This window comes from Palaemon carinicauda, chromosome 22, assembly GCF_036898095.1.
Source record: "Palaemon carinicauda isolate YSFRI2023 chromosome 22, ASM3689809v2, whole genome shotgun sequence".
Classification (NCBI taxonomy): Eukaryota; Metazoa; Arthropoda; class Malacostraca; order Decapoda; family Palaemonidae; genus Palaemon; species Palaemon carinicauda.
The window spans coordinates 22679112-22702533 of record NC_090746.1 but is presented as its reverse complement, the minus strand read 5'-3'; the positions used below and the strand labels follow the sequence as shown (position 1 = coordinate 22702533).

The following is a 23422-nucleotide window of genomic DNA, read 5'->3' as shown; positions in this document are numbered from 1 at the left end:
ACATCTTGAATAGGTTTGACCAAGTTCCTTGGACTTTCTTCCTGTGAGAATGACCTCCCCATCCTTTCTTCGAAGTGTCTGTATGAATAGTCATTGAGGGGGGAGGTGGCTGAAGAAGTACCAATTTCTTCAGTTGCTTGGCTTTGGACCACGGCTTGAGAAGCGTTCGTAGACAAGTCAGAATTGGACTTATCAGATCTCTTTGCGCGTTTGATGCATATTTTCTCCAAACTCCGGTTGCATCCCTTAGCTGTGCTCTTAGCTCAGGGTCTGTTACTGAGGCAAACTGAAGAGAGCCCAGCACTCTCCTGTTCGCATCTTGATTTCCTTTTGGATTCTAGTAGTCTCTTGACAGAACCTGCTATTTCTTTCCTCTTCTTTACAGGGATGGAAAGTTGGTGTGACAGTAAGTCCCAGTGGATTCCCACCCACTGAAACTTTTGAGATGGAGAAAGTCGAGACTTTTTTTCTGTTGATCTTGAATCCTAGATGTTCCAGGAACTGGATCACCTGTTGGGAAGCTTGCATGCATTCTGTCCTGGATGCTGCCCACACCAGCCAGTCATCCAAGTAGGCCACTACTTGGATTCCCTTTAGGCATAATTGCTGGAGAGCTGCGTTCGCAAGCTTCGTGAAAATCCTTGGGGCTATGTTTAGCCCGAATGGCATGGCTCTGAAGGCTTAGAGTCTTCGTTGTAGCTTGAACCCTAGGTAGGAGGAGAGGTGACGACTGATTGGAATATGCCAATAAGCGTCTGACAAGTCTATAGAGACGGTGAATGCCCGTTTGGGTAGTAGGGTCCTTATGTGTTGAAGTGTTAACATCCTGAACTTGTAGTTTACTATGAACTTGTTGAGTGACAACAAGTCCAGAATGACTCTGAGTGTTTCTGAGTCCTATTTTGGAACACAAAACAGCCTTCCTTGGAACTTGATGGACTTTACCCCTTCGAATTACTCTTTTCTCCAACAGTTCTCGAATATATTCTTCCAGAACGGGGGTAGAGTGTTGGAAGAATAGTGGGAACGGAGATGGAGTGCTGTACCAGCTCCAACCCAGTCTATTCTTGATTAGGCTGTGGGCCCAGGGATCGAAGGTCCAGCGTTCCCGAAAAAGATGAAGTCTCCCTGCTACCGGAAGCATTTCACTTCTGCTGTTGTTGACCTGAGGCCTTGCTTCCTTGACCGCGTCCTCCCCTGAACCCCCTTCCTCTTGAAGGGCGTCTAGATGAACCTCTGGCTGTTCCTCTAGCTCTTGGGCGAAAGGTAGTTGTCTGCCTTTCGAATGCTGGGTTAAACGCCGGTGACTGAGTTGTCACGGCTTGAGGTACCAACTGGTACATGGTTGGGGTTTGTGCCACCATCTGAGAAACTGCGGTTATGGGAAGTTGTTGCTGCTGCTGTCTATAAGGTTTGGCTGGCCGAGAGGATAGCCTAGGTTTCTTAGTCTTCCTTTTAGGTTGGGGACCCTCATCTGGGGAAGACTTTCTTTTAAGAGTTGGGCCCCACTTCTGGAGAAGGTTTCTATTCTCTGTGGCGGCCTTATCCACTAGCTCTTTGACCACTTTGTTAGGGAAGAGGTCCTTACCCCATTTGCAAGAGGAGATCAGTTTCTTCGGTTCGTGCCTCACTGCAGCCGAGGCGAACACGAACTCTCTACAAGGTCTCCTAGCTTTGATGAAACTATAGAGGTCCTTTGTTACTGTGGCCAGATGGGTTTTGGCCACTATAATAAACATATCTTGGATTTTGGGGTCACTTACCATCGTTTCCAGAGTCGTTTGTAATGACATCGATGCAGCAAGTCTCTCTTTTGTCTCTTGCTCCCTGCGCAAGAGAAAATCTGACAGCTTTGGAAGGTCTTCACCGAACTGACGTCCGGCAATATCGGCCTCCAACTTCCCGACTGAGAAGGTAAGATGGACGTCCTTCCAGTCTTTCTGGTCCATGGGTAAGGTCAGGGACAGAGGCTTACATTCCTCCAAGGAGGGACATGGTTTCCCTGCCTCAACCGCCTTCAAGGCAGCCTTAAATCCCTTCTTCATAAAGGGAAAGGCTCTGGTAGAAGCCACAAAGGAAGGATGCTTCTTACTCAAAGCTGGTACCTTTGAGTTTGTGAAGCCCCTCTCTTTCATTGAGCTCGTCAGTAAAGCCTGTGCTTTACTATGGTCAAAAACTATGACCTCCTTCGGCTCCGTCTCTTCCTTTGAGGCTGGCTCCTTCCTAAGACGGACATAGCAGTCCGGGTAAGACTCCTTGTTGGGCCAGAATTCCACTTCTTCAAAGGGAATTGAACCCAACTTTTCCGATATGACAATCTTCCCAGTTATCATAGGCATGTGCTCGGCATACCTCCAAGGATTAGCATCCGAGCACAAAGGAAGATCCTTTCTCGTTGAGCTTCTTCTGGGGCCCTCGTGATGCTGCAAGTCTTCGCATCTCCAACTTCATTGCAGCTTCCTTTTCATCGTTCTTCTTCTGCATCTGTTGAATCATTTCAACGATGGAAGAGAGTCCTTCCCAGATCATCTGGGATAGCAGACGATGTTGAGGGAACAGGTTCAGGGGCCTGAACCAATGTTACCGACCCCTCGTTGATTTCTTCCTCCTCAGTATCAGGAGCCTGGGTCAGCTCCTCTTCTTGGCCTTCTGCCAGAAGATCCTTTTCAGTGTACTCAGACACCTCAGACATCCTATCGTCCAGTTGGATGTCTTGTAGGGCGTCCGATACTTCAGAATCAACCGGAATCTGAACTAGTGGTATCTCTGCATGAGGCTGAGGAATCACTGCATCCGCCGATGCCTTAGGAAAAAGGTAAGCCCTCATCTTCTCTCTTGGAAGATAGGGGCCAGAAGTATTCTTCTGGAAGCCCCTCACCCAGATTCGAAGCTTTTCCCTAGCTGCGTTCCTTGATTCCGCTGACTTAGGGGCGTCAAATGCCTCAGTAATCAGGTTAGTGCAAATAGTACATACCTGAGGGTCTCAATACCGGAGATCACCTTTGGAGACTGCGCATGCTGCGTGCCTCCTGCACAACTCATGTCCACAGAAGTTTTTGCTGCGGAGGTTGCAGAACATGCTCCCGCACTTCGGATGGTCCTGCTGTAAATTGAAGAAATTCCATGAGTATCAAGTGAAAAACATATCACTGGATAACTAATATTAATATATATATAGCTTGAAATAACTAAGCTAGAAAGGAAAGACACATACTTGTATTTCCTGCCCAGCCAATTGCTATAACCTTCCAGATAATAAAATTAAGGTTAAATCTTATTCTAGAATAACCTTCATCATATTTCCCAGAGGAAAATGTAGGTGTAGCTCACACCATTATAAAGAATTTTAATATACTGGATAATTAATAAAGAAAGAACTCACTTTCTTCATCTGTACGGTCTCAACAAAGGCTGTACAAGGCAACACAAGTATGTTGGAAGAACTTAGTGTTACAATATATTCTATACTATAGTTTTCTCCATGCAGTATATACTATACTGTAAAAATACTGGCTACTGTATACAATATAATAACCTGCCGGCCGGCACGTACCTTAATATAGTTCCAAGGTATACTACCTTTAGACTACTGGGCGGCAGATCGCTGGTTCAGTTGTGTGTGCCGGCCGGCAACTATAAACACTAGCACCCGGCTGCCGGCCGCTAATCGTAGCAGCCGGCAGATCTTATGGTGTGCTTCTGTTGCTGGCCGGCAATGATAGGCTACCTATGCCGCCCGGCTGACGGCCCATCAAGCCGGCAGCCGTGCTAGGGCTACATACACTAAAAGGAAAACAGAATGGAGGTAAGGATATAAGACGGCACTGCCTTACAGTCCTCCATCCAGAAAGAGTCAACATAAGAAAGGGGAGAATGTAAAATTCAGGCTTCCTTCTATCCATTGCCTGCCGGGCTCTACTGACAGACATGGATGTAAGACCAAAGGAGGTCTGGGGAACACTACAGAAGTTAGGCCTCTGCCGGCCGGAAAAGGACTGAGCCAGTTCCACATCTTAACCTACTCTAGGTACAAATGTTGAACGACAGCCAAGAGCTGTAATAGCTAGGCCATTACTAAGGATAGGGGGGAAAGGGAGAAGAGGGTCCTGCAAACTTTGCTCTAGTATGAGATTATCCCAACGGCTAAGAAAGCTCATCCTAGCCTAGGGTTTATCTATGGGAGGGAGGTCAGCAATACTTGCCACCTCCCTCAATACTAAAACAAAGTTTGATGTTGTTATTCACAAGGAAATGAAGAATCTTATCCTTCAATCTGAGAACAACAACACTGGACTAGTCTGCTAGATCACTAAAAGAAGGAATCATCTCGTACAGAAACCTTCAGATGTGGTCTAGGGAGGCTAAGCCTCCTATGTCTGCTCCTAACCTAGCAAAGGAATCTCATTCTCTATGCTAGAAAGAAACAGACCCCAGACTAATTACTCTGATGTTCTGCCCAAACCTGAAACCAGATTCTCTGGTCACAGGAATAGAACAGAAACACCCTAATATAGTTATATCTGAATACTTATTCAGATAAAACTACTAGGGTTAAGTGTCAGGCTTAATCAGAGGGAAAAGGGATTGAACTTAATCTCCAGATGAGAAAAGAGCAACCGGGGAAGTGTGCGAAAGTATACTAAAGCCCCATAGGCTACTAGCCTAGGCGCGGAGAGAATCGATTACCTAAATTCACCAAAACTCTCTCGTATACAATCTTGGAAGAAAATATCAACAATATCTTACATGTATAAAACTGCCTATAGCTTCAATAAATTTTAAAACACTTGGAAATCTGTATATCATGCATGAAAATACTAGGGCCAAACGCCTAGGCTACGAAGCCTAGCGTAGGCTAGGATTGGTTACCTCAATCGCTGAAACTGAAATACTAACGGCATCATATAAAGAATTCCTATTGTAAAGCTAAATAGCTAGAATTATTAAAGCATAAGGACCGGGAACGTCGCTCTGGCTAACTAAATGACTCATGCATAGCGAGCGACAGCATCCAGGACGCCTCCGGTAGGCAACAGCTCTTGTATACGTTAATATCGCTTTCGATTTATTTCAAAACACCAAGAGCTTACATTTATACATAAAGATAATACTCAACTTTCCAGAGGCAGAAGAGGCTGGAGAAAGCATCATAATGTTGAAAATATTCCAAGATCACGAGAAATCACAGGGAAAACACCGAGTTGTTGAGCTACGGAAAAGAGAAATGAAGATGGCGCCGTTGGCGGCATTATGTACACACTCGAAGCGGGATAGGAGAGGTACCTTATTAACAGCTCTCCTTTCATTCTCGTTTTTCGTGTTCTTGCCACTTTGACCCCTCGAAGTGTTAATTCTATTCGGGGTGTAGATAGCTATGTGGCGTGTCAAGAATACGTCCTCTGATATTACGCGATATCCCATGTTAAGTTTATTTAGGGATATTCGCTCCAGGAGTTAGAATTCTGGATACCTTAAGGTAAATTCTCTGAGAATATCACCGTAGTCAAATATACCCTAGGAAGCTACCCTAAAGGAACTTCCATCAGGACGACATGGCCTGAGCCCCAAAAAAATATTTAAAAATCAGTAACAACATCAAAACAGATATTTCATATATAAACTATAAAAAGACTTATGTCAGCCTGTTCAACATCAAAACATTTGCTGCAAGTTGGAATTTTTCAAGTTTTACAGATTCAACTACCCGATTAGGAAGATCATTCCACAAATTTGTCTCAGCTGGAATAAAACTTCTAGAATACTATGTGGTATTGAGCCTCATGGTGGAGAAGGCTTGACAATTAGAATTGCCTGTAACTGCATACCTAGTACAGTATTACGAACAGGATGGAACTGTCCGGGAAGATTTAAATGTAAAGGATGATCAGAATTATGAAAAATCTTATGCAACATACATAACGAACTAATTGAACGAAGGTACCAGAGATTAATATCTAGATCAGAAATAAGAAATTTAATAGATTTAAGTTCCTGTTCAACAAATTAAGTTGAGAATCAGCAGCTGAAGACCTGACAAGAGAACAATACTTGAAACAATGTAGAATGAAAGAATTAAAACACTTCTTAAGAATAGATTGATCACTGAAAATCTTGAAATACTTTCTCAATAAGCCAATTATTTGTGCAATTCAAGAAGAAACAGACCTAATGTGTTTCTTAGAAGTAAATTTGCTGTCGAGCATCACACCTAAAATTTTAAGAGTCATACAGAGTTAAAGAAACATTATCAATGCTGAGATCTGGATGTTGATGAGCCTCTGTCCCCTGACCTATTTATAATCATACTTTGAGTTTTGTTAGGATTCAACTTCATGCTCATAATTTGCACCATGCACCAATTTTAGTTAGACCTATATTAAGGGATTCAGCAACCCTAGATCTGCATTCAGGAGATGGAATTGATGCAAAGAGTGTAGCATCATATGCATATGGAACAAGTTTGTTTTCTAGACAAACCACATGTTATGTGTATATACCGTAGTATGAAAAGTAATGGGCCAAGAATACTATCTTGAGGAACACCAGATATCACATTCTTATATTTGCTACGGAGCCCATCAACAACAACTCTATTACTTAAAAATTCTGTAGTAATGCTAAGAAACAACCCACCCACTCCCAAGTATTTACGTTTAAAAATAAGGGCCTCATGATTAACACAGTCAAAGGCAGCTCTAAAATTAAGGCCAATCATACAAACTTTCTGATCACCATGAAGTGATTTCTTTACAGCATTAGAGATTATAAGAAGTGCATCACATGCCCCAAGGCTTTTACGAAAACCAAATTGCAAACTAGGGAACAGATGATTACCTTCAACAAACCTCTTGAGACGTTTTTCCAAAAGACGTTCCAAAACTTTAGATATGGGAATTATGTAAATTGGGTGGTAATCAGCTGGACTTTAGCTACCAAAAACACTTTTACATAGTGGAGTAACATTACCAATTCTCCAACAAATGCTAAAAGCTCCTCCTCTTGCTAACTTCTGTAAAATAACAGATAACTTTTAAGCTAAGAAATCTGCAGGCTTTATATAAACAAAGGAAAAATACCATTTGAGTCTATGCTTCTATAAGCATCAAGGTACATCAAGAGAGCTTTAATTTCACAAGATCAAAAAGCTAAACTATAAAATTTATTTTTAGTGAGACAGAGTTGCACCGACTCGCAGGGGTGCACTTTTAGCTCGGAAAAGTTTCCTGATCGCTGATTAGTTGTACAAGATAATTGTAACCAATCAGATAGCAGGAAAACTTTTCCGAGCTAAAAGGGCATCCCTGTAAGTCCGTGCAAATCTGCCTCACTAAAAAGAATTTACTATAGTTAGTTTAGTCTCAGGGAAACAGGAATGAGGAAGATCAATTTTCTCATTACTCTGCTTACTGTCAAACACATCAGCCAAAAGGATTGCTTTTTCCTTTGGATATTGAGTGTGAGATAATCCCTATTAAATAGCTACAGGTTTGTATCATTTGGAAAAATACAAATTATTTCCTTTTTTTTTAACAAGTCCAACATGACAGCTTTTTAGTGTACATCAGATGAAATTTTTAGCTTTTAACTTTTATTTTGTCATTAATTGTACGTATACAGTACAGCTCATAATGCCGGTTATATGTCAATCTTCAATGTAACGTGTTACATTGAAATTATTAATGGATTATTGTGATGATGATTAAATTTTCATTTCAGGATAGAAGAGACAGATGCTCAAAGGGAAGAGAGACTCAAAAAGTGGGATAAGTTTTTGGAAACTGGCAATGAAAAGAAGGAATAAAGAGATTGTCTATTCAGTGGTTCTAATATTTAGTGTCTTTATCCCTTTTACTGTCTTAGAGGCAACCAGACATCCTGATATATTCTTTGTTCTAAAATGACATCAAAACTTTATCTATAACAATTAATAATGAAGTACAACTTAAGCTACATTACCAACTGTATGGCCAGAAATAACTTGAGATATAGGAGAATAAAATTGAGTATAGGAGCAAATTAGGAATTAGATTCACTCTGCAAACTGCTTACGGAAAGTATTGAGTAGTCCATTCATCTTTTTGAACAAAGCATAATTGGCTAGTTGAGTTAGTCTGGTTACAAATATTTTTATATGACAGTTTGGCCTTAAATTATATCATTTGCTGTTAACATCTTGCCGTAATACTGTGTGCAGAGATAGCAAACATACTAGATACAGTATTTTTTGTTTGGAACCAACAAAAATGTATGTTGATAAGTCATATTATATTTCGGATTCACAGACTGTCAAAAACTGCTAATTTTTTTAAAAGATGAGTTTTACCTATTAACTTGGGTTTTAAGTTAATGATGACTTTCAAGTTTTATTTGGCTATTTAAAGCTATTTAGGTTTATCAAATGGTTTTTGTAATAAGCTATGAAAATGCTTGTGACCAATTTGAAAAACAGAATGTTTACCCGTGGTCATTAAGCATCCGCAAGTTGTAATACATAAAAAATATGTAAAAAATACATAGTTGGAAGAGGAAGTTAGGGAAAGATATTGTATTTCAGAGCAGTTCAAAATCCTTTAAGAAAATTTTTAAGAACTAAATTATTAAGTAATGCCAATAACATTGGACTATCACGAGTTGTGAGAGTTTGGTTTTTCATCATACTTTTAGATTTTGTAGAACAGTTTCTATATATTTACTTCTTATTAAAAAAGAAACCTTGTGTATTGCCTGCCTTTCATATGTTTCTGTGTATATTGAGTTGTGAAAGAATTACTTTCGGTTTCGACAAATGGTGCTTTGCTTGTCCTGCCAATAAGTGAATAGTCCAGTGATGAAAAAGGAAAAACAGTAAGATGTTGCTTCATTTCTGTAAGTTAGTATAGTTGTTATGAACATATGAGATAACAATACACATAATGAGTAATTTCTTCTTAATAATGTGGTCAAAACCATGATTTATAAATCCCTTCGCAGATGCGAAAAGTATAAAAAAGTACAGTAACTCTTTGAACACCAACATACTGTATCACCAAAAAATTTGGTACTCAAGCCTTTTTGGGGACATTAAGCTTAACTCAGCACAAAAACTATCAGAGATCAGGCTTTACAATTGTTTTATTACATAGCCAAATACATTTCCTTTCCATTGATATATAATATATGTTTTGTAATTTTTTCATACTTGTAAATATTAGTAGAAAGAGAAAGATTAACTGACATATAGAACATCCAATGGTACCAAAGGGAGTATAGAAATATCTAGATGTAAAATGTCTAATGGCGCTCAAAGGGTTGATCTCTTTTGATAAATGTTTATTTTGTTATTGATTCTGTAATCTTCATTTACAATATTCATACAAACTTACACACTAGCCTTACCTTGTTTTATCATTATTTACAATATTATTTACAAACATAGTTCATTATTGTAATTAGGTTTTTCTACCTTTGAAATTCATTGCAAAAATATACAGAATCAAAAAGGAGTGCATACATAGAGAGAAAAGCAAAGGAATCTAAGATAGGTAAACACTTATATTCCCTAGTAGTTTTCACAATTTACAGTATGTTCATGTAGCCTGCCATGTATTTTCATCAGTTTAGTTTTACCTTTGATGAAGTTACAATACAATATTGTATACATTTTCATATACTATGCAACATATATGGCAGTATTGCTGTGAAATATTATTAATAGCATTATAATTAAAGAGAGAAAGTTATATTGTTGCATTAGGTACATGTTTTATATTCGTTTTACAATTTATAGCTAAATTTTACTGTACAAGAATAGAAAACAAGCAAGTTTTTACTTTTAAGATAAACATCGTTATTAAGGCAGGCATCAAGAGAGAAGCATGAAGATTATAAAGGAGGTTTCATAGAAATAATGATTGTTCTACCACAAACCCATTATGTATAGCCTATATTATGTGTCACCAAGTATCAAATACATCAGTTTTATTTTGAAGAGAGATGATCAGCTGCAGTTAGAAGGTTAGTACATACTAGTGTCTGCTGTCCTGTTTGAAGCTCATAAAGGCCATAAAAAATTTTTTATTCTCAGAAGATTTGCCTTTGTTTAATCATATATCAATACTCTTAGTTTAATATTTCAGCTTGCATTCTCTGTAGTCTCTTTTCTTAAAGTAATGTTTATTTATATTTAAACCTTGTACTTGGATTTGTATTTTTTTAGCCACCTGAGAGTTATTAGAACTATTAATCTTTTTATTTCTTGATATGCTTCTTTAGTTTGATGTGTTTGAGGCATTTCTTGGTTATGTACTAATTGGCATCGATCTGTTAGATAGTTAGCTCAGTCGTTCTATTTGTAGCTAATGTTATTTATGACATAAATTAGGCTAAGTGCTAAGTTATTGTTTTGGTCTGTATTTTTTCTGCATTTTAATCATTTCAATAACTAACTTCAGTTAACACCCATTATGTTGCCCGATATGTAAATATTGCAATTTTTTATTGTAAATGTTTAGGCGTTTATTTTGTTTCATTGATTGTGAATATTGTATAGTTTAGAGTATTGTATAATTCTGATTGTAGTTTAGGATATACATACAGTATAGTATTTTTACTTCAATTTACATTCTCGAACCATTGGCTTAAGGCTATTTTTTACTTTAAACCTATTTTTTTCATTTTTTATGTTGTGTGGTAGTGACACTCTTCACATAATTTTTTTTTTGTATTGTGTATTTTCCATCATTTTCTTGCTTTTCCATCTTTTGCTTTAATTCTATTTCAATCCACTATATTAAAGTTACTTTGACATACCTGGTAAGAAATGTAATGTATACAGATGTGTAATTTGGCCAAGGAACTGCATCAATTGTGTAGATCAGATTTTCCGAGTTCAAGTAGGAGGCACTCCATGAGCACTGCATAAGCTTGTCTTGATTATTAGAATCTTTGATTGACAGCTCCATACCCTTACCAAAATCTTCTTTACCAACACACTAGACTCTAGTGTGTTACTCTAGTGACTAGAGTAACTGCCAAAGAATTTCCTTCTGCCTGTAGTGTCCTGGCTGCACTTCAGTTAAACATTTTGTTTCAGTTTAAAAGCTTTTTTTTCTTAAGGTGAGGTACCAGACAGTGGCCATTGACGATAACAGGACCACAGAAACATAAGTGAGGAACCAATGGGGAACAATATTAAAACCCTTTATCAACCAGCAGTCTCCATCATCTAGTGAGAAACCAATGCTGTCCAACTACTAGGGAAACAATATGATTGCAAACAGCATCACATGGAGTAACTAGGTTATTCCTTCAGAGTGATCTCTACATTCAAACATCTGAGAAGGTATATAGCAACTGTCTTTCCCCCCTAGTAAACTTCTTCACAACCAGCCTCTGCAAGAATAATCTAACATACTGTTCACCCCTCTCAGAGCCAGCAACCTGGAAGATAGTTCCCTTCATATATGTATGGTTCAGTCAGGAAATCTTTTGTTTTCCTTCATATTGCCTAAGATTGGGAATTTTGGACTGGTTTCAAAAGTGTAAGCCCCCCAACTAGTAGCCTTACTTTGGTTCCATGAGGAATGGTTTCCAGCCTTGACTCTACTAGTAGACATCCCTCTAGTCTTCAGAAGTGAAATAAGCTACTGTTTCTATCTCCATTTCAACAGTTAAACAAAACCATGGATATTTTAAACCTTCAATTGTTCTGTCCAGTGAAGTATAAGAAAGAGGCTTTTCAATAGTCTGCAAAACTAAGCCAAAGTTGTGCAGGGTTTAGACCCTCAAGCTCAACTAGACCAAAAAAAACCTGCTTAGCTGTTGATTGCAAGGGACATTCATTCAGTCAGTGCCTGTATTTTGTGGAGACACCAGAAAATATCAGTCTCCTCATAAGAAATAAATTTTTTTTTTCTTTGGGAACTCGCTTGTTCTTCGGTGGAACTGTAGAGGCTATTCCAACACTTTTTAAAGTTAATCAAGCCATCTAATTGGGCTCACTCCTTAAAATCTTCTCTGTGAATCTGTGGATGAAGCTTATTTTTCAGATGTTACTTGAAGATGGTCCTTTATTTGGTGATTACCTCTTTAAGAAGAGTTGGCCAACTTGAGAGCCTCTCAAATATGGCAATATACAATATACAGTATTTTTTCAAGAAAATTATACTAAAAAATAATTGCTTGAATTTTAGTAGGCATAAACTGAGACACTATAGTGACCGATTTAAAGGAAAGATCTCTTGAACCTTGTGGTAGAATATACAAGCTATGCATCCTAAATACTAATAAAAATAAGAGTAAAAGTATGACCCATTTAAACATGGAAAGACATCAAGGAAGCTGTAAGGACCAAACAACTTTTTCATTTGTGAGATGTGTTAGGTTAACTAGAAAAAATGCTTAGTGAAGAAGTACTGTAAATGATATTGGAAGTATGGAGTCAAAGCAACTCGTATTGAAGGGCAACCAAGAAATTGGTTAATTCATTAAAACCCAGTAAAAAATATATCAGAAAATAATGTGCAAACACAAATGTATCCCCCTCTTTGTGGTGTAGTGCCATCAATTAACCTCAAGTGATGCACTGTAGGCGCTAATTAAACATCGTTGCCACATCCTTTCGGCTTGTAGTTACACTTGCTTTTAGCCTTTGCTACATCTCTGTTGCTGCATCTTTTCTCCCATCTTGCCGTTCAATCCTTAACCTTTACTTCAGGAGTGCAACTGCGGGGGTTTCCCCTTAGTTAAACATGAGTGTTTAACGTGACCTCCCAGCCTTAGCACTGAGCCTTCAAACCCAAATTCATAAATCCAATCAGTAATTGTAGCCAAGTTGAAGCGAGGAACAAAGACACTGGCAAGTACACAGTTCCAGAGGTAAAATGTTTAATGTATGACATCAGGCTGTTATCTTCATGTTTATAAATAGCTGTACCATTTCTAGAAAGATCATATAAAGTTTTGGTGTCTATTCTTGTTTAGTATTCCTAAAGTCTGAATTGTAACCATCTTGCAGTTCATGTAAAATTGTTACATAGGTTCCCCTTGCAATTTATTCAAAGTGTAGGCTATCAGTTATATTTTTGTGCCACTTTCTATATTTTCATTTCCTTTCAATAGCTCATCGTGGCAATGTTATCTGAGTGCTCTGGACTGGAACAACTTGGTCTAACTAAATTTTGTGGCCTTAAGTTCAACTTGAGTACCTGGATGCAGATATAGGTCTCAACTTTTCCTGTCACCTTTCAACTTTTCCTGCCAGCATTTATCCAGCGAATGAGTAAAGAAAACACAAGGCTCAGATCTAGTAACACTGTTTATTGCCAGATCCATGCCTTTGTTTTTTAATATTTTGACATCACCACTCATTCTTGCCTCCCATCTTAGTACGGTAACGATGTTTACTCACAGGGCATTGCCTGGTTGTGTGGATGCAACCTTAGAGGAGAAGTAGGGAATGAAATAGAAATATAAATGTTCTTAGCAAAAGCTTGTGATAGAGTTGACAGAGGTACGCCACATATGGTGTTGAAGATTTATGGCATAGAACAGTAATTCAGAGAAGACTAAATAAACTGCTTTCAAGACAAAATGCTATAGAAAATAGCAAGTGGGTGTGATAATAAAAATGTGTGTGCTTCCTTTGATGTATCTCATTTAATGGCCAGGAGTGGGCAACCTCATACAAAAGTAAAGTAACTAATTCTGCCTTCTGCCAAAGCCATTGCATCTCGAATGCATGGAGGTCGAGTATCCAAATGCTATAGAAAATAGCAAGTGGGTGTGATAATAAAAATGTGTGTGCTTCCTTTGATGTATCTCATTTAATGGCCAAGAGTGGGCAACCTCATACAAAAGTAAAGTAACTAATTCTGCCTTCTGCCAAAGTCATTGCATCTCGAATGCATGGAGGTCGAGTATCCAAGAGTTTTGCTCTCATTTCATCATCAAACGCCACTGTAAAGATAGATGTTTGGCAGTGTTAAAAATCAGCTGGTGAAAAGATTGATGAAAACTCAATATTATTCTTTGGAATTACATGAAAGTATGAATGTTTCTAACAATGCTGTTTTACTTCAATTCATATGATATGGATTTGATGTTATAATTATCAAAGATTTTTTTCTTTTGTTATCAATACAATACAGGTGAGTATTCAAGTTTGAATGATTTCAAAACTGCTTATGAAATTGGATGGCCAAAATGAGTAAGAGTGTGCTGGTGGGGCTCTTGAAATATCAGTTAAGTACAAAGGACTCTGGGTAAAGCTCCAAGATATAATGCCAAGTGTCAAATGGACTCATTGCTGCATACATAGAGAATTGTTGGTATAAAAAAAGATGCCGGGAAAATGGAAGATGACATTAACTGTAATTGTGAAGTTAGTGAACTTCATAAGAGTTCATCCCTCATATTCACATCTCTTTAGAGTTCTTTAGGAGGAGCAGGGTTGAGCCTATGACCAACTGGTCTTGTATTCTAAAGTGAGGTGATTGTTTAGTTTGTAAAGTACTTTACCCACATATTTAATTTACGTTAAGAAATGCCCCTTTTTTTTTCTTCAGGTAAATCATTCCATGGAAAAGAATGGTTTAATGAATTTTCCTGCCTAGCTACAGTATTGTGGCATATATGTTAGACATATCTATAAGTCTGACGGACCTAAAATTAAGCCTACGCAGATCATCTGTAACTTTTTAAAGTGGAAGCTATGATCATGAGGTTAGGATTATTTTTTTTTTTTAAGAAATGCAACTCCTACATTGTGCGTAGTTTTTATTTCATCATAGAAAATATATAGTGTGTTCTGGAAATTTATGAGCAATAACCAACTGTTATGCAGTTAACAGATGATATCCTGCATTTGTGTATCACCGCTGGTTACTGATTATTGAGTCGGACTCTACTGTATACGATTGACGAGTACCCAAATTTGCAGTGTTATTTGAAAGCCTGTACATGTGTAAAATCCTAGCCAACCCTTTAAGATATGTAATACATCGATTTTTATTACACAATCGATACATGAAGATGGTAAGCACAGTAGTTTGACCATGATTATTCATTTCAATTATGGAAGTGTAGTTTGTCTATGATTGTTATTGCAGTTAGGTGGATCTCTCTCTCTCTCTCTCTCTCTCTCTCTCTCTCTCTCTCTCTCTCTCTCTCTCTAATATATATATATATATATATATATATATACATATATATATATATATATATATATATATATATATATATATATATACATATATATCGCAAAATTAGTTCAGTATACTAATAAACGTTTTCATTACTTCAATATTGGATTTCGTTTTCTGTTTTTTACGAAGAGCTAAATAATAGTCTGTCCTATTTAATATCTACTGGGATTTATATGAAAATTCAAACAATTCCTATTTCATATTTTAATTTTTTATCTTTATTTTAACTATACTGCCGTTTATGATTAATAAAATTTTAATCGGAATGTGTTTTCCCATCGATTATTATCTTATTAATATTACTAGCTAAGCTACTACCTTAATTAGAAAAGCAGAATGCTATGAATCCAAATGCCCCAACAGGGAGGAGAGGAAACATAGAATATTGTGCTTGAGCCTAGCCTCAAGCAAGAGAACTCAAACCAAAGACCCTGGTTCCTGAATCCTAATTGCTCACTCAGCAAAATAAGTTTGCGGGCACTCGATCGCACGATAGGTGGAACGCTTCCAAGTTTTTACTTATTATTGTAAATGAAAGGATTTTATCCGTACCATAAACAATATTATTAGTGGGAATCTTAATTTTTTATTTTATCATTCTACCTGGAAATTGCAGTGGAAGAGCTGCTTGCTATCGCTAAAGTGCCTTTTGGGCTACCCTTAATTGCCAGTTAAGTAGCCACTAAGCAATTACAGTGCAGTAGTTAACCCCTTAAGTGAAGAATAATTTTTCAGCTATCTGATTGTGGTCAGGTGTATGAAGAAAGAAGAGGTGTGTAAAGAATAGGCCAGGCTATTCGGTACATGTGTATGCAAAAGAAAAATGAGCTGTAACCAGAGAGGAATACAATGTAGTATATTATGGTCAGTCAAAGGTATCAATAGCCTAAGTCTAGCGGTAATATTTCGACAAGCAAAATGATAAAATGGATTAGCTAAAAATCACTAAATCATAAAATAATGTCACGAAGGTCCAAAAATAGCTATGAATATTTCTACACAGTGCAGCCAACAAATCGTGTAGACAAGAATAATTACATGTGGTTTCAAATTATTGGATCGAAGATTGGTGTCTACTGTAGGTTCTAGAGCTTTCAAATGTGCCGCTCCCAAACAATACAAGCTCATACTAGACATCCGAAAGACTGAAGATATTAAGATATTCAAGAAGAAACTGAAGACTTGTTTTCTAATTTCCTCTGTCACCCGTTGAGATACTAACGCTAGTGTTTTGGGTCCTTTGACTGGTTAAACAGTACTACGTTATTTATATATATATATATATATATATATGAGGTAGTAGGTTGGCCAAGGCACCAGCCGCCCGTTGAAATACTACCGCCAGAGAGTTATGGGGTCCTTTGACTGGCCAGACAGTACTACGTTGGATCCTTCTCTTTGGTTACGGTTCTTTCTCTTTGCCTACACATACGCCGAATAGTCTGGCCTATTCTTAACAGATTCTCCTCTGTCCTCACACACCTGACAACACTGAGGTTACTAAACAATTCTTCTTCGCTCAAGGGGTTAACTACTGCACTGTATTTGTTCTGTGGCTACTTTCCTCTTAGTAAGGGTAGAAGAGACTCTTTAGCTATGGTAAGCAGCTCTTCTAGGAGAAGGACACTCCAAAATCAAACCATTGTTCTCTAGTCTTGGGTAGTGCCATAGCCTCTGTACCATGGTCTTCCACTGTCTTGGGTTAGAGTTCTCTTGCTTGAGGGTACAATCAGGCACACTATTCTATTTAATTTTTCTTCCTCTTGTTTTGTTAAAGTTTTCATAGTTTATATAGGAAATATTTATTTTAATGTTACTCTTCTTAAAATATTTTATTTTTCCTTCTTTCCTTTCCTTACTGGGCTATTTTCCCTGTTGGGGCCCCTGGGCTTATAGCATTTTGCTTTTCCAACTAGGGTTGTAGCTTAGAAAATAATAATAATAATAATATATATATATATATATATATATATATATATATATATATATATAGTGAGCCCTTGTTTATCGCGGTAGATAGGTTCCAGACCCGACCGCGATAGGTGAAAATCTGCGAAGTAGTGACACCATATTTATGTATTTATTTAACATGTATTATTCAGACTTTTAAAACCTTCCCTTGTACGTAGTACTGTTAACAAACTACCCTTTAATGTACAGAACACTTAATGCATGTACTACAGTACCCTAAACTAAAACAACCACAAATATTAAAGGCGATTTTATATCCTGCATTTCCTAAACACGCCAAAAAGCACAATAAAAAATGGCAACCAATGTTTTGTTTACGTTTATCTCTGATCATAATGAAGAAACAAACGCATTTACACATCTGTGTATAGGTTAGTTTTTGCATCGATTATATTGATTATTCAGTACAGTATGTTGATTTTGTTATTTACCAATGTTTTACTTAATTTTTCTTAGGACTTCCAAATGAAATGATTTTCTTTATGACGCCGCCTGAAACGACGGCGTCATAAAGTACGCTCAGTAAACAAACGAAGGCATTTAACGCGCATGATGAAAGTGATAAATAATGATATTACAGTAAAAGCTTTTAGAAAATGTGTTATTACAAATATTATTTACCGTATCTATATAAAATCATACAGTACATACGTAGCAAAGCAGGAAAACAATTTACGAGAGAGAGAGAGAGAGAGAGAGAGAGAGAGAGAGAGAGAGTTGTTTTACGTACGTACAGTAAATGTAAATTTTAAACAAAAAAATATGATAGGTTATAACATGTGTATTCAGACTTTTAAAACCTTCCCTTTAACTTAATGCATACTAAACTAAAACAGGCACAAATATTAAAATGTTAGAATATTAAAGTAAAAAATAAAGATTGTTACTGTACTCACCACGAAAGAAGTTGAAGAAAAACTTGAATGATGATGGCGATGAATTTGCTGCACAGTAGAAATGATGATAATGAAGCTGATGATGTCTTCTACTGTGCAGCCAATGATAGTATTGTACGTCTCTTCAGACGGAGGTGTCTTTTCCTGGGACACCTCTTCAACTTCTTCCTGGGACACTTCTTCTATTTCTTCCGAAGGCGTACTAGCAGGAGGAACTGGCTCTTTTTTGCGAGGCTGGAAGAACATTGTGATCGGAAGTTGCTGCCGCTGCTTCTTTTTTCGCTCGAAGAGCATCCTGTAGGGAGTCATGTCGTCATCGATCTTGTTGCAGAATTGCATAGACCGAACCATATCCTCGTCCCACTCTTGCGACATTTCTTTCAACTCCTTCGCATGGTTGCAGAACTTGGCAAGCCGTTCTAATGTTAAGCCAGTTTCTTCGACATTTTCTTGGGTCTCTTCCTGTGTTTCACTCTCCTCTTCACTGGCCGATTTCGACAGGTCTTCTAGGTCTGCGTCAGTTAGCGGCTGGGAATGGCAGTCCAACAACTCGTCGACGTCTTCAGTCGTCATGTCGCCAAACCCGTCACCTCCAATTATCGCAGCCAACTGCACAGATTTGCGTATTGCAGGGTGTTGAATTTCAGACGGTGTAAATCCCTCGTCGTCGTAAACAATCTGGGGCCACAACTTCTTCCAGCTCGCATTAATGGTTGCAGGTTTCATTTCTTGCAGTGCCTTCTGAATGTTCGGCAGGCACGTGGCTATTGTGTACTTCCGCCAGTACGCCTTCAAATTGAAATTTTCATCTTCATCTTCTTGGGCAGCATCCACACGCAACGAGGTCCGCCAAGGTATTCTTCGTGTAGAGGGCCTTGAACGCCCTGATAACCCCCTGGTCCATCGGTTGAATTAATGACGTTGTGTTGGGTGGCAGGAACTCAATCTGAATGCCCTCATGCGACAGGTCAGTTGCGTGTCCACCAGCGTTATCCATAAGGAGAAGGATCTTGAATGGCAAGCCCTTCTCTAAGAGATATTTGCTGACTTGCGGGATAAAACATTGATGGAACCAGTTGGAGGTCAGCATCTTCGTAATCCATGCTTTTTGATTATGCATCCAGTACACGGGAAGGAGATTCTTATTTTTATTTTTCAAAGCGCGAGGATTTTTCGACTTGTAAATAAGCCCCGGCTTTAGCAAAAATCCAGCAGCACTGCCACACATCACGAGGGTTACGCGATCTTTGAACGCTTTAAAGCCAGAGGCTTTGGCTTCTTTGAACAGGAAAGTTCGCGACGGCATTCTCTTCCAAAACGAGCCGGTCTCATCCATATTAAACACTTGTTCCGGCTTGTATCCACCTTCAGCGATAATGTTCTTGAAAGTCTCGTTCGCGTAAGTTTCAGCAGCGGCAGTGTCAGCGGAAGCAGCCTCGCCATGCAGGGAAACGCTTTTCAGGCCGAAGCGTTTCTGAAACTTCGCGAACCATCCTTTGCTGGCGGAAAAACGTTGTTTCTGAGGCTGGGAATCAGTGGATGTCCCTGGTTGAGGTTCATCTACATCATCATCATCTTCAGCATGGTCGCCATCGTCGTCTTGAGGTTCCTTTGCCGCAAAATTCTCATACAAGCTCAAAGCCTTGGTTCGGATGGTGTTCGTATCCAAGGCTATGTTCTTCTTCCGGCAGTCGGCAATCCACACTGCTAAAGCACCTTCCATGTGTACGATCGTTTTATTACGCGTGGTAACGACTCGCTTCGCTGATCTGCTAAAGGTTATGGCAGCCGTCTTTCTAATGTTCGCCTCGTCCTTCTTGATGTAGCGAACGGTGGATTCGTTCATTCCAAAATGGCGGGCTGCGGCCGCGTAACTTCTGCCTTCTTTTAACATATCGAGAAGCGTCACCTTCTCAGCAATCGTCAAAATCTTTCGGTGGGGTTTAGGCTCACTACCAGCCTTAGTAGAAGCAGAACGCTTGGGAGCCATTGTACAGTAGGGTTTAACAGAAAGTTCAACAAAAAGTTCAACTTAAAACAGTCACGCACAGCACAGATTAAAGTTCACAATAACGTAGCAACATCTACACAGCGAGAGAGCGGCAGACAAAGTGGACGCGAAAAGATGCTGCGGGTTGGAGAAGCGGTCAAAACACCAATCACAGGCTAGATTACAAAACTTGGGTTCTGATTCGTCATCTATCAGCGCTTGAACCAATCACAATCCGTCTTATATGCTACGTAGTACTGTAGTTACCAATTCAAAGTACAAGGTACCCTACGTATACAGTACAGCTTTACGTACGCTATTTTACGCTTGTTTTGTTGTAGGATATGTCTCTCTCTCTCTCTCTCTCTCTCTCTCTCTCTCTCATCACTGTTTTTGTTTCTTGTCCTATTGTGTGTTTTATTGGATATCTCTCTCTCTCTCTCTCTCTCTCTCTCTCTCTCTCATCACTGTTTTTGTTTCATTTCTCATTCTGTGTGTGTCAATCTCTCTCTCTCTCTATCTCTCTCTCTCTCTCTATCTCTCTCTCTCTCTCTCTCTCTCTCTCTCTCTCTCTCTCTCTCTCTCTCTCTGTACGCTTATTCGAGATGTGATTTTTGCAACAAAGAATATTATTGGATGCAGTACTACGTACGTATACATACAAAGGATTCATGGAAAAGATGCACATCCATTACATTTGTAGTACAGTAGTAGCCATCAGCAGCCTTACACCATTCTAATACGGTATGACTGCATCTGATTTGCGTTTCATGTTCGATTTAATTTTACTACGTATTATATACTGAATTATCGTATGATCATATTCTCTTTTCGTGTTTTATTTCTTTCTGTACTGAATTATGTCATATGTAATGCAATGAACAATCAGTAAGAGCAGATATTACTAATTACAGTATTAATGGAATTACAGGTAACGAAATATCGTATTTGGGGTCTTCATATATCGCGGTATTTTTGAAATTTCCGGAAAGTCCGCGATATGTTTATATATATGGGTTATGAAAAAATCCGCAAAGTGGTGAATCCGCGATGGTCGAACCGCAAAGTAGCGAGGGCTCACTGTGTATATATATATATATGTGTGTGTACATATATATATATATATATATATATGTATATATATATATATATTTATATATATATTTCTCTCTCTCTCTCTCTCTCTCTCTCTCTCTCTCTCTCTCTCGTGTGTTACGGCTTATTTTGTCTTTTACACACAACAAATAGTTTGGCCTATTCTTTCCAAACAACTCTTTCGCTCAAGGGGTTAACTACTGTAATCATGCGATATTGCCTAATTGTTCAGTGGCTACTTTCCCCTTGGTAAGGGTATAAGAGACTTTGTAGATATGGTAAGCAGCTCTCATAGGAGAAGGACACTCCAAAATCAAATCATTGTTCTTTTGTCGTTACTAGTGAAATAGCCTCTGTACAATGGTCTTACCTTGTCTTGGATTAGAGGTCTCTTGCTTGAGGGTATACTTCATCCATTTTCGTGTTTCCTTGCATAACTGGGCTATTTTTTCCTGTTGGAGCCCATGGGCTTTAACACATCTTGCTTTCCCAACTAGGGTTATAGCTTAGCTTGTAATAATGATAAAAATAATAACAATGATAATAATAATAATAACAATAATAATAATAATAATAACAATAATAATAATGAAAATCGATTTTGGTAGTAGAGCCTCCTTAGGGCATGTTTGGTTGAATACAAAGGCTGCCTCAGTAGCATTCATTTTATGCTCTAACTTCTCGATAGTTCGGATGATTGTTTATGGATTACTGTGTTCTGCCAGTAAGTGAGCAAAAGTAATTCTTCATGGTTGGGGAATCAAATTCACAATTTAGGTACTAAAAACATTTAACGTCGACCAAGACTTGCCCTGAATTTGACTTCTCAGCCATGAATAATGACTATTGCTCAATTACGGGCAGAATCAAGCAATCCAGAAAATATCATCGGAATTATTGAGAAGTTGAAGCTTAACATTAATGCTACAGAGGCAGCCATTGTAATCAACCAAATAACAATTTGACAATTGACCATCGAGGAATACGCTGTGTAGTCCTTTAAATACATAGGAATGTAGCGTATTCAAGAAACAGATCTTGTAGGTCCCGAGTTGCTTGATGTATAAACCCCGTCCTATAGAACCAAGAAATGACACTTAAAGCAAGTTAAAGTAAAAAAAAAATCAATTATCTAAGAGGTGCCTACAAATGGCGTGCCTCCATGCAATTCTATTCTCCACCACTAGTTATATTATCCAATTTTGTTATTCATTGCAAAATATCAATTTCATACTTTCTACAATCAATCTATTCAGTATTGTCCCCTTCTATAATTTCTCTCGATTTTCCACTATTCCTGTGTAGGCTGTGTCATAAGTAAACTAATAGTCTACATTCTCATTCTTGTCATTCACATATTTACTACTTTTACTATATTCCTAACCTTCGATATAGAAACCCACATTGGAGTAAAAGACTTTTACTGTTTCAAAACACTTATTTTTTACTCTCGTTGGATTCATATAAATCATGTAATATTCTGCACCATAACATAATAAGATTATTTCTATGCTTATTATTTATACTTTAAAAGTTGGTAACACTAAATAGTGATCATAGGCTTTAAAGATTTAAGTGGAAAAGTACTGTATATCGAAGATTCCACACCTAGACTTGTACTATAATTTTGCCAAACTGTAAATTGTGGACTTTTGTTGTCTGACTTTTATTGGTAAATCAGGTATGATTTTCCTTTAATACTGTCCATATATTCGTATCTACATTGCATTACAATACATCATGGAGCTACAAACACCCCTTCTCGGCCAAAACCATAGCTTTCCCTATCCTTAACCAACACAAGTCTTGTGCATACTTTGAAGTTGAATGTCAACTGTGAGTGATTATATTTCCCTGATGAACACCTGAAACACTCTCTCTCTCTCTCTCTCTCTCTCTCTCTCTCTCTCTCTCTCTCTCTCTCTCTCTCTCTCTCTCTCTCTCAAATCGGTGTCGATAATAAGTTTATATTATATATATATATATATATATATATATATATATATATATATATATATATATATATATATATATATATATATATATGTGTGTGTGTGTGTGTACAGATAAATTGTTTTTTAGTATGTTTTTCAATTTATGGTACACTTGAATATTATTCTTATAGTGTTCTCAGTGCACCTATTACTATGCATTACTCGGGGGGGGGGGGGTTTACAGCGTTCCCTCAGCCCTTGGTTACACTTGCAAATCCTATTTATCTCTGCTCGTTTCCTTCTATCTTGCTATCCACCCTCTTCTAATTTATAATGCATGATACAACTATCATA

The 23422-nt window shown here is 37.9% G+C and overlaps 1 protein-coding gene across 2 annotated transcripts in view; it reads left to right on the top strand.

Annotated features, from left to right (window-relative positions):
• The window catches only part of barc (RRM1_TatSF1_like and RRM2_TatSF1_like domain-containing protein barc), a 224230-nt gene extending 216403 nt beyond the window's left edge, over positions 1-7827 (top strand). For both annotated transcript variants that reach the window (XM_068346066.1, XM_068346065.1), the window contains exon 8: positions 7717-7827. In XM_068346066.1, the coding sequence (XP_068202167.1) occupies positions 7717-7801 (85 nt within the window). In that variant the 3' untranslated portion in view covers positions 7802-7827. The remainder of the gene's footprint in view (positions 1-7716) is intronic.
• Positions 7828-23422: the final 15595 nt, after the last annotated feature.